This window comes from Carassius gibelio, chromosome B2 (genome assembly GCF_023724105.1).
Source record: "Carassius gibelio isolate Cgi1373 ecotype wild population from Czech Republic chromosome B2, carGib1.2-hapl.c, whole genome shotgun sequence".
NCBI lineage: Eukaryota > Metazoa > Chordata > Actinopteri > Cypriniformes > Cyprinidae > Carassius > Carassius gibelio.
The window spans coordinates 5,888,761-5,905,282 of NC_068397.1; the positions used below are offsets into that span (position 1 = coordinate 5,888,761).

The 16,522-nt window shown below is 37.8% G+C and overlaps 1 protein-coding gene across 3 annotated transcripts; it reads left to right on the forward strand.

Annotated features, from left to right (window-relative positions):
• The first annotated feature begins 5,197 nt into the window (after nucleotides 1–5,197).
• Nucleotides 5,198–16,455, forward strand: ddr2b (discoidin domain receptor tyrosine kinase 2b). 3 transcript variants are annotated; one of them, XM_052548342.1, is made up of 16 exons: nucleotides 5,198–5,283; nucleotides 8,715–8,817; nucleotides 8,904–9,141; nucleotides 9,798–9,945; nucleotides 10,110–10,212; nucleotides 10,292–10,475; nucleotides 11,417–11,657; nucleotides 11,815–11,880; nucleotides 12,319–12,455; nucleotides 12,908–13,112; nucleotides 13,451–13,677; nucleotides 13,756–13,877; nucleotides 14,016–14,213; nucleotides 14,869–15,103; nucleotides 15,184–15,333; nucleotides 16,055–16,455. In XM_052548342.1, exons 1-16 carry the CDS (start codon nucleotides 5,214–5,216, stop codon nucleotides 16,178–16,180), a joined length of 2,553 nt encoding a protein of 850 aa, XP_052404302.1. In that variant the 5' UTR covers nucleotides 5,198–5,213; the 3' UTR covers nucleotides 16,181–16,455. The 3 variants fall into 3 exon arrangements, with proteins under 3 accessions (XP_052404302.1, XP_052404300.1, XP_052404301.1); XM_052548340.1 differs by having other exon boundaries at nucleotides 13,451–13,877; XM_052548341.1 differs by having other exon boundaries at nucleotides 12,959–13,112; nucleotides 13,451–13,877.
• Nucleotides 16,456–16,522: the final 67 nt, after the last annotated feature.

Sequence of the window (16,522 nt, forward strand, 5' to 3'; positions counted from 1 at the left end):
AAATAATCTAGTGTTTGTGGAATTTAGTAAACTTTACCATTTGGAGTGAATCATACTGGATAAATGAAAGTCATTCAATATTTTACCTTTCTTTGTGTCTCATGTTACTAGGGAAGGGGTATGAAAACCTATTTAAAAATATTATTTGCAAATGATCTGTCTATATATCTATCGATCAATTCTTTCTGGTTATAGAATCTAATTGGCACTAATACGTAACCCTCAATTCCTGATGGAGGGAATGGAGATGCATCGAAGTCGACATTAGAGGTCTTACTTGGTAGCCCAAATCCTCTCTGATTAAGAGAACATGCCAATGAAATTTGGCTAGTGGATTTTGCATGCTGAGCCAAACGAAGGGCACTATGGAGGTCACATCCTGCCAGGTATCATGTGGAGACACTGATATAGACTGACTCAGGCTTGGGGCAGTACTACATATGGAAAGAAACTCTTGAGGCAGGTCCTACCTGAGTGGGAATGGAACAACTAATCTGTCAAAGGCAAGACACAGGTTCACCAACTTACCATGAAAGAACACACATATGGGATCCCGCGAATGGAGTAAGCCCTCACCCCAAGGGGCATAGCTCGCCTCAGGATTTGTTCACCAAGACGATGCCATCCACTATATCGTGGGCCAACCTCTGCTTGGAGGCAGCCTTCCATTCCTGCTAAACTCCGTAGCAGACGCAGAGCTGCCCAGAGCTTATGAAGCTCTGGGTGCGGTCCACGTATATGTGCAGCGCTCTTACAGGACACAGCAATGCCAAGGCTGGATCTGCCTCCTCTGAGGGCTGTGCTTGCAGGTTCACCACCTGATCACAAAAAGGTGTGGTGGGACCATGGGACACATATCCAAGCTGGGATCTCAGGAGAACATGAGAGTAGGCCGACCCAAACACAAGGCACTATTCTCTCATGTTTGGAGGTCCCCGATCTTGATGGAGGTGAGCATGGTCAAAAGTAATTAAGCTAAACTGAGTCTAATGTCTCAAAGGGATCCCTCTGAAGGCCAGCCAGGATGGTAGAGAGATCTCATGAGGGGTTGCGCCAACCAACAGGACCTGTTCCTCATCCTTCCTTCCAACAGGACCTGTTCCTCATCCTTCCTGACCTTGCACAGTGTCTGTGCGAAAAGGCTCATTGTGGAAAATGTACACTTGTGTAAAGCCCAAGGCCAGCTGTGTGCCAATGCATCCAGGCCAAGACCTGGAAGTGGGAGGACTCAAAGGAAAGATACCTGTTTGTTTACCTGAGCTCTCTGAATTGGCTCCATATCAGCCGGATCATGTCGAGATGGAGTCACCATTCTCCGGGGAATGTGAGCTGTCTTGAGAGCACATCAGCTGCATGATAGAGCTCTACCGGGAAGTGGGTGGCACACAGTGACTTGTGTATGGAGCCGCTGCAAGGCTAGTAGCACTGTCAGCAACTCAAGGTAATCGATGTGCCAAAGCAGGCAAGGTGCTGTCCAGCAGCCAGAGGCTGCCTGCCCGTTGCATTAAATGCAACAGCCCACACTGGATTGACAACAACATTCTGAGACACTTATTCTAGGGGCACTCCGGCCCGTAGAAAGACAAGGTCTGTCCAGGGGTTGAATGATCATTAACACTGTACAGCTAATACTGTACCGAAGCCCACACACATCTTGGGACTCTGGAAGTTTAAACAGTGCTGAATTGGTCTCATATGTAGCAATTGGAGCGGAATGACTGCGGTTGCCTCTGAAGAAACTCAGGAAGTTCAGCATGCACTGGGTATGCTCGTTGGTGAGATGCGCCATCATACTCACAGAGTCTAACTCCATACTGAGAAAAGAGATTCTCTGACTGGGGGAGAGCTGACCCTTTTCCCAGTTGACCCAAAGCCCCAAATGGATGTGGTCCCTGTCATCACACAACTTTTCTCGAAAGTTGGTCAAGCTCAAGATAGTTGGGGATGTGCAAGCCACACTGCCAAACTCTGTGTGAGTAGTGCCAAAGGGACAATTGACATACCCACAGTGGTGCAGTGGCAGGAAGTCATGCTAGATGGCCCAGATAGCACTGCATTCTGGCCCATCATGGCAGAACTCCCCGTGTCCCCGGAGGGACCAGCTAGAGATGCAGGGGAAGGCATTGTGTCCCCAAACCACAATCTTTTGGCCTCTGATGCTAGTGGGTGTCGTGGGTGAGAGTGAGAAGGCAGATTGTAGCTCACTGTCAAACCACAAACCTGATGGCCCAGAGGAAAAGTAAACTGCTCTTTCTTTGAGAATATGGTTACCCCTGGCCCTTAGCCAACAGTGGAATAGAAAACAGCAAAAATTATACACCTGCCCCTCCTCCAGGGAAAGAGTGGCGCTGTTCTCACCATCTCCGGAAGAGAAGCAGTTCCTGGCATCTTCTAGCTATCTGTGTCAGGGCCACCTCGTCGCCTTCCTGGGGACTTAGGGGCCAGCAGGTACACGGGTGTCAGCACGGGGTGGAGCAACTACAGAAGAGCGCCTTTGGCGAAGGGCAGGCTGAGGCGTGGCCCACAGTGAAACGGTGGCAGATGGAGGATCACACCAGGCAGGACATGCTGGATAGCCACAGTCTGCATGAGTCCTCAACATGGTCACTAAATAACCCAGCCTGGGAGAGGGGAGCGTCAAGAAAGATCACTTTGTCAACGTCACTCATCTAAGCAAGGCTGAGCCATAGATGGCGCTATTGGACATCGCCATCCCGAGGGATCGCACCGTGACTTTCGTAATCCGGGAGGGTGAAGTCAGTTGCCGAGCGCAGTTCCAGCATCAACCTTAGGTGATACTACTCTTGTGCATTCGTTTCAGTGCCTTGGCTTGATGTACTTGCAGGATAGCCATGGCATGCAGGGCTATTTATTATTGAGAAACGCATTTGTGATAGTGATTAGTTACATTATTCCACCATTAGATGGTGACAAGATACTTTTATGAGTAATTCAGCATTAAAGACATTTATATTGAAAGAGACTGTAACGTTACAAACAAGGAAGTTATTTTTACTTTCAACCACACCTTAAGACTTCAATTGCACTGAGCAGTGCTTTCATTGGAAATCACCTTTAACAGAGGAAACAGTAAAGGATGGTTATGACAAAGATATCGCTTTCCATTCTAACTAATGTTAATGTGAATATAAGATTGAGGCTGAAGAATGAATGCTGGTAATTAGATGCAGGTAATTACATTCACTTGGTTTATCTTTCTCTCTCTCTTTACCTCTCTCTCCCTCTCTCTCTCTCTCTCTCTCTCTCTCTCTCTCTCTCTCTCTCGCATTACTCTATACAGTGAGCTTTTAATACAATAATACAATAAGCTTTCAGTACAACTCAAAGTTACTTAGTTACTAGTTCTAAGTGACCTTTTCTAATTAGTAAACTGACCAACTGCCCTTACAAAAATCACCCATGGTTTTATTATAGTAAAAGTGCAGTAACCATGGTCTTTTGGCTTATTGATTACCATTTGTATAACCAGTGTTTTACTACGAAATACCATGGTCAAACTATGGTTAAATAATATATACCTTTGCACATGCAAATTTCCTTAAATATAGGACTTGTTCAGCAAACACTTATTTTTCATGTGTAAATATATATTAGTTTTACTTTGAAAACTATTGTGTGAAAATTATATACAACTATTGTGGTTTAAATATTTTTATTATTCGAAATGTCTGGAAATCACTTGTAATTACACTTTTTTAAATACAAACATATATAACTTACATTTTTTACAAATAAACATCCACCCCCCATCCCACCCCCCAAAAAATACAGACCCTTAAGTGCTATCCAGTGGTAAAAGTAGGTACTGTAGGCATAATAAACATATTAATCACAAGTATGAGGGGACCACATTTTTTCAAATAACACAATCTTGTCTATTAGGGTATACCTGATTCTTTCCAAGTGTAGAGTACTCGTCAACTCTGTCAGCCACAATTTAAGTGGTTTAATTTAATTTGTCACACAGCGGAGACACTTCTGGAAATATTTTGTGCAATTTACAATTGGAATAATGATGCCTACGAAGCACTTTAAACTGAATGAGACATATACAACTATTGTGTGTATAATTAAAACCTTCTGTTTCTCAGGTTGAAATCTGGGCTTTTGGACTTTCCCCAGAATGGTGCTGACTGTATCTTTTTTTTTCTTCTTCTCTCTGTTTATTTCTGCTCCTGTAAGAGGGTCACTTGCCCCAGCTGCTCATTTTCCCTCAGGATGGATCGTGAAGATGAGGTGGATTGTGTTTTGCTCAGAGGTTAATACTTTGAGGCAGTAATCTTTGAGTTTATGACTGAAGAAACGGTAAGTGTCATTTGTATTTTGTAGAATGTTTCAATTGGCTCTTTATATGTGATTATGATTTTGTTGCATATGGCCAACAAATCAGGCATGAATGATTGAGTCTCTGCTGGAAATCATTTTTCCATAATACTAATAATCCTTGGCAGTGTTAAGAAAAACGTATATCAACATATTTTATCCAAGTTAAATCCAAATAAATTTTAAATAAATGTTCCTAGGTACATTTCTGTTACGCAAACTTTTCATTCAATAATACTCATAAATTATGGTTTAAAATAATTAAGTAAAACATATAGTAGCTTACACCAGAGAACAGTTGATTACACATTGTTGTTTATGATTGTAGTAGATGGTTGTGCTCCATAAAGAGTGGGATTCTATTGGTCACTGTACATACAGTTCCGCTCTCCCACAGGCAGCTGTGGAGCCATAGGCAATATAAATAAACACCAGTCACATAGTGGACTTTGTATACAGGGAAAACTTACTTACCTGAGGGCATATGCACCTACAAGGGCCACTTTGTTCCTCATCTTTTGGGTTCATGGTTCGGCAAGTTTTTTTCTCCATATTTTTTCTTTTAAGCATTATGAATGTGTTCATTGTAATGCAAATACATTTTTGTGTTATTTAATATCATTATATGTAAGACATTATTGAATTATTATTGGTAATTATTAACAACATTATTGAATTATATTATAAATTCATATTTGTCCAATATTGACCAAATCATTTTCAGTTGTTTTGATTTTGAATGTGATGTGTTCAACTGATCATTTTAAATACTGCAAGAGAAAAAAAAAATATGTAAATTAACAGATCATTTTTTAAACTACGTTTTTTTTTTTTTTTTTTTTTTTAAGGGATTAAGGTCACAAAATAAGATGTTCCAAATGAGACGATATCTTATTGTCCTTCTCCTGGTTGGAGCCGCGAAGTCACAGGTCAACCCAGGTGAGAGGAATGAAGCAGAATTAAAATAATTCACAAATCACGAGGAACAGCTTTTGATTCATAATATTATATAGTGCAAATGTATGTCAAGTAATTTTGTTATATAGCCTTTAGGAGAAGTTGGGTCAGCATTAGGTTCACTGCATTTAGCCTCATGTCAATATGTGCCTTACAAGAGGGGAAAAAGAAATGTAGAACTGTGCAAAGGAAGCTGCAAGTGCAAATCATTTTTGGGTTCAACTCTTCATTAGTGCCATTCAGTTCCATTCAATTATTTTACACAATAAATAAATAAAGACATACAGACAATTACAAGTGGAAATTGCATCTAAAATCAAAGGATCTGATGATAGAACTTCCCTGTAAAAAAGAATTAAATAAAAAAAGGCTTATGTTTTATGAACTGATATACAGCTATGCTAATACACTAAATGAGATACTAAAAGATCCTTTTTTGTACCTTCATATTGCACTGACAACCACCAAAAAACAAGTGTAGTGTCGTACAAATACAAAAAACCACCATGATAACACACAACACTAACATAATGCAATAAATATTAAATAACAGTGTAAAATGTAACATAAAGCCCCATTGTACATAACAGGTGACAAAGCTGAAGATGGCAAGAACATTTCTTTTTTTCAATGAAAACCAGTGTGAGCTGTCAAACGGGTTTTTCATCGCAAATTATAAGATGCTTTTTTTCTTTTTACTTTCAAAATGATTAATGTAACAGTATCATAACATGAGGTGTCCCATTAAATCTATTATAGTTTTTAAATGTACACACTAAGGAAAATCATCAGTAACAAATTAACGTCTTTTACTGACGTCTTTGTAAATGGTGATCACTTGAGCAGACGGCTGAAAACAGGCATGTCATTGACACTAGGTAGCATCATAGAGGAAACTATGATTGGGGTCCAGTGTCTGTTTCATCTGCCAAGGCTAACAAATCCAATTTAGAGAGATGGGAAGTATTTATTCACTGGGTGACTGAGACTCAGTTTGTACTCCTCTACAGTGGAGTCTATTTATCCCTGCACTGCTGTAAAGTTACTGCCAGGGAAAGGAAATCAAACAAAGACGCATTTGTCTTTAAAATGTTTTTAATCCCAGAACATTCTGAGATTGATAGTTTATGGATTCTGTTTAGACTCTGTTTACAGAAAACTGAATCTGAAGAGAAAGTTTCCATAATGTTAGGAATTGGAGAATGTTCTGTGTTTTCTGGTAAATATGTGACAAATAATAACGATGGATCATGCATTAACTTTGCAGCAACTGTTTTTCTACCTACTTTTTAAAGAGAAGTAACTGAGAAGAAAAATATCACAAAGCTGAGAATGTCCTGCGGTTCCTGGTGAGCATGACCTGGAACGAACATAAAAGTCTGTCTGTTTTCTGCTGAGGCCTAACGGATGGGGGTTTAGTGGTATTTTGGGTATTTGCTCATGGGGTGTGGATTCCACCTATTCGCACAACCTCCCTGGAGCAGAAATATGGAGTCTTGCTCCTGCAGCACAATGCCACCTACTGTGTAGTGAATCTTGGTCTGGTTTTTCAGTTTCTGGAGTGGTGGCAGCTAGGATACATAGATTATCGGTTCAGTCCCAAAAACCTAGAAACCGAGAACCTAGGATCATTTCACCTTCTAGGAAGATGCGGTTTAACTCAGCGGATGTCTGCTATTATATTACTGTGGCAGAAATCTGTCTCTTATGCTCACCAATGCTGAATTTATTTGATAAAAAAATACAGTAAAAATGGGAGTGTGAAATATTATCACCATTTAAAACTGTTTTCCATTTTAATATATTCTAAAAAGTAATTATACCTAAAGCTGAATTTTTCAGCATCATTACTCCAATCTTCAGTGTCACATGATCCAGATATCATTCTATTATTCGGATTGCTGCTCAAGAAACATTTCTTAAAGGTGTCATATGATGCAATTTAAATTTATCCTTTCTCTTTGGAGTGTTACAAGCTCTTGATGAATAAAGAAGATCTGTAAAGTTGCAAAGACTTAAGTCTCAAATCCAAAGAGATATTCTTTATTCAAGTTAAGACTCATCCACACCCCCCCAAAACGGCTCATTTAGACACGCCCCCACATCTCTATGTCACTATGTGGGAAGATTTGCATAACACCGCCCAGATGTTCACGCAAAGAAAGAAAGCGTACCTTTTATTCTCGTTGTAGTATTGTTGTTGCCACCGCTGCCATGTTGTATAGACACTGTGTGTTTCACTGTGAAAGCGCAACTACTTTGTTTGGTTTTCCAAAAGAGCTTCGTTATGTCTGGAGCTGATCCGTGCTGGTCGCTGAGGAAGTACATCGACTTTGCACTGTGGATCACCAGATTGGCTTTCACCGTGTACGAAGCGGAGTCCAGCCTGGGATCATCAGCCTCTGCTCACTCTAGGCAGCGGTGTGACACTGTTTCATTGAGAAAACGAAACTTTGGTTTTGCCTTCCAAAAGAGGACATGGCTAGAAATCATGTTTATATCACGTTTATAATGGGTTTTATGTTTATGTCTCATCGCTCTGGCTGGACAGGGCATCACGATATGTTAAGCGGCATAACATTTCTGTCACCCGCTTGAGGTATTCAGCCAATCACAATGCACTGGATAGCTGGCCAATCAGAGCACACCTCGTTTTTCAGACTGATGAGCTTTGTAAAAATTTATGTGTTTCAGAAGGCAGGACATAGAGGAGAAACGATAATGTACAGTATGTGGAAAATAATGTGTTTTTTTAACCTTAAACCACATAAACACATTTCATTACACCAAATAATGTTCTTTTTAGCAACATCATATGACCCCTTTAATATCATTATCAATCAATTTAATGCATTCTTGATGAATAAAAGTATTAATTTCTTTCAAATTAAATACATAAATGCTTTTATTGACCCCAAACTTTTGAACACTAGTTTGTGTGTGTACTAAAATATTACACCAGACTTCTTAGGGTCTTTTTGTTTATTATTATTTTTTATTGCATCTTTTTATCATATGGTTACATTTTTAATTGTGATATCAGGATTGTTGTATCACCCTGTATCATCTTTTGTGCCCCCTATTTTAATTCAGAAATTAAAAACATGTTAATTATAGAAAATTGTGAAAACATTTTAGAAAATGATTGAAATTAATTCAAGTCATTACATTAATTGAATTTCTTTTAACATATTTTTTAATAAATTGATCTGAAAAAAAAAAAATGGTCATGTTATTGCTCAATTTGCTAAATGGCAAATGAGTAACATCCATATCCATATCCATACCTACAATTTACAGACTCACTTACAGATAATAAATACTTTCACTTTTGTGCCAGTGCACATAATTTTAATATTGACTGCACTGTCAATGTGTGTCATATAACCTTCCTTAATTTCTTCATGTGATAGCTGTGTGTAGGTACCCACTGGGGATGACTGGAGGCCAAATTCAGGATGAAGATATTTCTGCTTCCAGCCAGTGGTCAGAGTCCACCGCAGCTCGATATGGCAGGTACATCTAACACACTGATCACACAACTGATCATATTATACTAATAATAACACATATTTTCTCCACCATATCCCTCTATTTTTCAGATTGGATTTTGATGATGGAGATGGAGATGGAGCGTGGTGTCCAGATGTCATGGCTGAACCAAATAATCTAAAGGAATTTCTGCAGATTGACCTTCGCACCCTTCATTTTGTCACTCTCGTCGGCACGCAGGGACGGCACGCAGATGGAGCGGGCAAAGAGTTTGCCCAGCGATACAAGGTTAAATACAGCCGGGACGGCACACGCTGGGTCTCCTGGCGTGACCGGCAAGGTCGACAGGTGAGGTGATGCCAATGTTATTCTTATCAGTTATACTGAGACTGAGATCTTTGTTCTGATTAGTTGATAATTTTCAATTCTGTCATCACTTTACCACCATCATGATGTTTCAAACCTGTGTGACTTTCTTTAGAAAAATGTTTCAGTTGATTTTCTTTCCATGCAATAAAAATCATCGAGACCCCAGCTTTCCTCAGAATCTCATCTTTTGTGTTATGCAGAAGAAAGAAAGTCAAACCGGTTTGTATTGAGCCCCTGAGGGGACAGGATGATGGGGGTGGGGGGATTAGATTGAAGGAAGAATTTTATTTCAATGCTTTCGCAATCCCCCCAGAATCTTTGCGTTCACTCACAACACTTTTGTGGTATAAATAAAATGAAGTTGGAAGAAAAAGTTTCTCAAGAAAATGCAGTCATTTTGCAAGAGAACTCAAAGGTTTGAGGATGACTATATAGTTTCTTGTGGCCATGCAATACTTTTTTCACATATCTGTCTCCATTTAGGGCCTTTAGGGTTTTGAATGACATGTGGGTGAGCGAATGGTGACGGAACTTTAATTTTGGTGGAAACTTTACCTTTAGGCCTCTAAGAGTGATGAGGATTGTGAAATGGGAGTTCATTGTTTGTGTGTTCTCATCCTTATTCATCTTTTTAGATCATTGAAGGGAACAGTAACGCCTATGATGTTGTGCTCAAGGACCTGGAGCCTCCAATTATTGCTCGTTTTGTGCGTTTCATGCCTGTGACTGACCCCTCTATGATTGTGTGCATGAGGGTGGAGCTCTACGGCTGTGAATGGCTTGGTAAACTATAAAACATATTTCTTGCCAGCATTAACAAACCTCACCTTACTCAGCCTTATGTCATTTCATTGACTTTGTTTCCTAGATAGATAGATAGATAGATAGATAGATTTGGTACAAAAATGTTCATTTTTGGGTGACTTTACCTTTCATCGTTGCTGCAGATGGTCTTGTGTCCTACAGCGCCCCTGCTGGCCAGCAGATGACTTTCAGAGGCCAAAAAATCTACTTAAATGACACTGTGTATGATGGAGCCATTCGTTACAGGTAAAGCATCACACACTCAACACTACAGTAAATATCACCACCTCATTCACTTAAATGATACAACAAGGTTTTCTCGCAGCATGACAGAAGGCCTTGGACAGCTCACTGATGGAAGCTGGGGTTTAGATGACTTCACCAGAACCCAGGTGTATGGGGTATGGCCTGGCTATGACTATGTGGGCTGGACCAATGCTAGTTTCCCTGGTGGTTCGGTGGAGATGACATTTGAGTTTGACCGGGTCAGAAATTTCACATCAATGAAGGTTTGTCTGAAATACATCTGTGTCGACATGGCCCTTGTGAAAAATAAGTGTGCTTAATTGTATTGAATGTGCACTTGTAGTGTTCCTAACATTTTATATATTAAATAATATTAAATATATAAAAAACTTTAATATTATACTATATATTTAAAAAATACTTGCAGATTATATATATATATATATATATATATATATATATATATATATATATGAAATTGAAAATATTATATAGACAGTTAAAAAAAGTGATTTGTAATAAATTTGTAATTTATATATTAAATATATAAAAAACTTAAATATTATACTATATATTAAAAAAATACTTGCAGATTATATATATATATATATATATATATATATATATATATATATATATATATATATATATATATATATATATATATATATATATATATGAAATTGAAAATATTATATAGACAGTTAAAAAAAGTGATTTGTAATAATGTCAAATTAAAAAGTACATTTTAAATCATTGTTTAATCATCTTTTGTACATTTATTTTGATGTGTTAAAACTAAACGTGAAGTTCTTGATAATAGTCTAATATCAGTTTAATAATAATATAATTTTAACTTTAAGTGTTCTTTCTTATAGCATTTAAAATTATATTTTATATAACTTCATCATCACAAATTTGTATTTGAAAATATCCTTAAATACATGCTAAATTTTAGTCAAAATGACATTAAATTATATTTTTGTTCAAAATAAATACTTGTCAGTATATTAGAGAATACATTTTAATTTCAAAAGGCAATAGAAGCAATTCATTTCATAGGTTCATACTTTATTTCCATAATATTGTAAAAAGTGCATTCGATTGTAGGTCTACTACTTTTTTCACATGGGGTAACATATATGTTATTATTATAATTATTAATTAATACATTTGTATTGCTGGATAACCTTTTGTTTGATAGGTCCACTGTAACAACATGTACACATGGGGAGTAAAAATGTTCCGACGGGCCGTTTGTTACTTCCGTTCGGATTCAGACTGGGAGCCCAGTCCTGTGGTTTTCAAGCTGAAAGCAGACAACATCAGTCCAAGTGCTCGGTTTGTCACAGTTGCCCTTGGCAACCGCATGGCCAGCACAATTAGGTGCCGCTTTGCATTCAATGACATCTGGATGATGTTCAGTGAAATTGCTTTCCAGTCAGGTAATAGTGGTTTAATCACGCTGTTCTTTCTTTCATCTCCAGCGCTCCTTGTCTTATCTGTTCACTTTTTCATAATTCATTTCATCATATTAATAGCTTACTAAAAATACATTACCTCTGCAGTTAAACATGCCTTTCACCCATATTCACCTTTCAGATACAGCAGTGTACAACACCTCTCTTGTTCCTCGTAAACGTAATCAGACTCCAGGGATTCTCCCAGGTGAACGTTATGTTTATTTTAGATACAATAAAGAATTCTCTGTGAATAATTGTCTGCTCTCACACGGTGTCAAATGGTTGCCATCCAGTTTTACAGTGTAAATTTGCAGCCAACAGTGCCACCTGTTGTTCAGTGCTTCATGCGGTGGTTTTACAAATAAAATATATTTTTATAAATTAATAGATCGGTATGGCTTTTAGAGTTTTATTAAAAATAATACTTTTTTAATATTATTATTTTCTTATTATGCTGCAACATAAAATGAAAAAAAAAAAAATGGTTATGGTCACTGCAGTTCCATCCACAGTTAAAAGTGCCAGTCACTTTTTTGATAGAAGCATTGCACTGCTCAATATTGCATTGAAAGGATGTAATTTAGCAAAGATTTTGATTATGTAAAATATAAAAATTGTGTTTCCTACTCTGACCTTTCGGCAGGTGATGATCCCACCCACAAAATCGATGACAGCAACACAAGGATCCTGATAGGCTGTTTGGTGGCCATTATTGTCATTTTGTTTGCCATCATAATAATCATACTGTGGCGACAGGTCTGGCAGAAGATGATTGAGAAGGTAAGATTATTAGTTTGAAGCTTGCTGTACAACATGACAGTAACATTCACCCCATCAGCAAATGTTATTTTACATCTATATATATATATATATATATATATATATATATATATATATATATATACGTATATGTCTGTGTGTGTGTGTATGTTTTACGTTTGGATTTTAATTAAAGCTTCAGTCATTTTTTGTGTTTTTGTAATGTAATTAATTTTTTTAACGTTAATATTGATTACGTTTCCGTTGTTTTAGTACAGTACATCAAGTTAAACTAAATGAAAAAGGGAAACATTGCATTGGTAATTGGCTAATTTAAAGGTTTTATGTTTTATTTTCAGTTAAAGTTTATTTTATTTCAAGTAATGCTAGGTTTTTTTTTTGTTAACTATAAAAACCTTGCTGTCAGTTTGTGGTTATCAATGTAGCATGTTATGTATCACATTTTGTTGAAGGCCTCTCGGCGCATGTTGGATGATGAGCTGACCGTGCGTCTGTCTGTTCAGAGAGAAGCCTTCACCCACCGTCACTCCTCTCTGTCCAGCGATGTTGAGTCCACTTCCACGTATGAACGAATTTTCCCTATGGGATCGTCTGACTATCAGGAACCATCCCAACTTTTACGGAAACTACCGGAGTTCCAGGCTACGGAAAACCTTGGTAGGACTGCTCAATATTTACCCATCGTCATGTCATTCCAAACCCAGTTTCTAGGAGTTTATAGTAGCTTCATCTGTCTGGATAAAAATAACACCAAAATAGCCATATGAAATAGCTCTGTTTGATGAACAGCCTGAAATTAAGAGCATTATTCACTGACAATGACATTCACTGACAAACTTTAACTTCAAATATGCATCCTTCTGTATTTTCCAAGTAAATACATATTAACAAAAAAGAACTAAAAAGAAGTTTGACATGATGATAGAATTTTTATTTTTGGGTGAACTATATCTTTAACAACATAACATATCAATGTTAATATGGTTGTGTTACAGCAGTGATCGATGCCCCTTCCGAACCCTCTACGACCCATCCTACAAATGAAGCCCCACACTACGCAGAGGCAGATATCGTGAGCCAGCAGGAAGCCGCTGGTGCCCACAGTTACCGCGTCACAGTGGTCAACATGCCCCTATCCCCGGGAAGAGACGGAGCTCTGGAGGAGTTTCCGAGGGAGAGACTGACTTTTAAAGAGAAACTTGGAGAAGGACAGTTTGGAGAAGTCAGTGAACAATTCTCTTCACTAAAAAAAGTTACTCTTGCTCAAGCTGTTTGTTTTATGTGTTCATTCCTGCCACAGGTTCATCTGTGTGAAGCTGAGGGAATGCAGGAGTTCAAGAAGGACCATTGTGGCGACATCAGCGATGAGCCAATACTCGTAGCAGTCAAGACACTAAGAGAGGATGCAAACAAAAATGCAAGGTGACACATAGGTGCAGGTGTCCCGCAATCGATGTTACATGCCTGTTGTTGCTGAGAAGCACTGCCTTTTGCTTTACAGATGGTGTCCAGCCATTTTAGGACAATTTACATTTTCCTCAAGGAAATCTACATTTTCAGGAACGACTTCTTGAAAGAGATCAGGATCATCTCACGATTAAGAGACCCGAACATCATTCGCCTGTTGGCGGTGTGCGTTGAGAGCGATCCGCTGTGCATGATCACGGAGTACATGGAAAACGGAGACCTCAATCAGTTCCTGTCCCGCCATGAGCTGCAGGAAGAAGGACTTCCGGCTGGCAACTCAGCTGCCATCAGGTATATCACAATGAAATATGAAAAAAAGAAAATCCTTTGGAACATAATTTAATTTCTTAAATTATAAATTATATTTATGGTTTAATTCAGACATTAATTTATTTCATACAAAGTAATTGAAATAAGTGTGGAAAGCAATCTGCTGCAGTGTGAGTGAATCAAAATGTAATTCCAAAAATAGACACTTTTCATTAATTTTCACAATTCTTTTTTAACGCAACAGCCGCAAACAATTGTTTAATTGTGTAGGGGCACTTTTTTTCCCCATTTATCTTGAATTTGTTGGCCATTTTTGTTCATTTTGGTGACATTTTGCCCAAGCCCCCAACCCTGCAATATAGTGCATCATATTTTCTATTATAACTCTTTTTTTTTTTTTAAGTATGAAAAATGAATCAATCCCACAATAATTTCTGCAGCCAATATGTGTCTGCAAATCAACACTCTTTTCTATGGGGAGTGTTACTTGCTTTTAAACAAACAGGTTTAAAGAGGAAACCTTAATTATTGCTTAGAGACCAATTTAAAAAAAAGCAGACACTCCACTTAAAAGTTTGTTTCTTTTACTTTAATCCTATATTCAGTGTCTTCTAAAGCCATATGAACTTCTAATGAACAGACCAAACTTCAGGATGAAATATTTTTTTCTCTTCAGCTACAGAATACTGATCCACATGGCCTCTCAGATTTCCTCAGGAATGAAGTATCTGTCCTCCCTGAATTTTGTTCACCGTGATCTTGCTACACGCAACTGTTTAGTGGGCACAAATAACACCATCAAGATCGCTGACTTCGGCATGAGTCGGAACCTGTATCGTGGAGATTACTACCGTATACAGGGACGAGCAGTGCTCCCCATCCGCTGGATGTCCTGGGAAAGCATCCTACTGGTGAGTCTTTCCGCAGTCAAATTTGTAAGGCCACAAACTCACATGCTGCTCAATCTTTTTGACCATCTGTGTTTATACAGGGCAAGTTCACCATGGCCAGTGACGTGTGGGCATTTGGAGTGACCCTGTGGGAGATTCTGACCCTGTGTAAAGAGCAGCCGTATGCCCAGTTCACAGATGAACAGGTGATCGAAAACACGGGCGAGTTCTTTAGAGACCAAAACAAACAGGTGAGACTTGAGCAAGCAACAGTTACAACCTTCACCTCTGCCAGTATCTGTGTAAATCATTTTTACTTTTCAAACTGTACAACATCTAGGAAATCATCAGAGACCTCCAGAATGAATAAAAAAATATCAGTAACATTATGTTTAATTTACTTATTTAATAACAGTATTCCTTCTTTACTGCTTAAATATGTAATATTACACTTGATTAGATTTGAATGTTAATTGATGTACTAAATATTTGTATTTGTTCATTGTAAATGACTGGTTTAAGAACATGTTTATTTAATTAATGCTTTTTACCATCAACCTGCCAGGGACTAGAGATGAAAATTGGTCTGTGGCTAAATCTGACACATTAACATGATGGTCTTAAGTAGTCATGTTAATTGTGCATTGTTTTTTTATATATATATATAATAATGGAAAAGAAAAATAAATTTTGCATTCAATTTTTTTTTTAACTATGTATTATATTTTGTATTTTATTATTAAATAACATGTTAATTTAAATTTTATTATTTAGATATAAATATCAAAATATTTTTTGACATTTAAATGTGACTCCTGTTTGAAAAAGATTATTTCTGCAGACAAATCTATGCTTTTTTTCCCCCTTGTGCCTAAGAATAGCTGGCACTGCAAGATGAGTCAGGGAAAAATCCATGTAATAACTTGGAAAACTCTAAAGGTGTCAGTGCTGAGCTGTATTTTGAACCCCCAGGTGCATCTGCCGAAGCCGCACTGCTGTCCTGATTCAGTGTACAGCCTCATGCTCAGCTGCTGGAAGAGAAATGCCAAAGAAAGACCCACGTTCCTGGAGATCCACAGCACCCTGATGACTAACTGAAGATGTAGCTTTTCCCCACAAACACATTCAGCTATTCCCAGACATGTAAGGGAAGCCCAGCTAAATGTAATAGCAATACCCTTCTTTTTCAGTGTATCTTAAAAATAAGAAAGCCATAACTGTTGACCTATATAAATATGAAATATTATGTCCTTAAAATTAAATGGGTATTTTGTTATTATGTTTTGTTAAATATACTCTCTTTTCCTTTTTTGTATGTAAAGTGATGTACTTTCTCTTCATTTTGCTGTTTATTAAATGTACAAATTTGCTGACTTAATGGAGCAAAATGATTCTTCATTTGGGAAGAAAGAATAATCTTATTGCCAAATATTTGTGTTG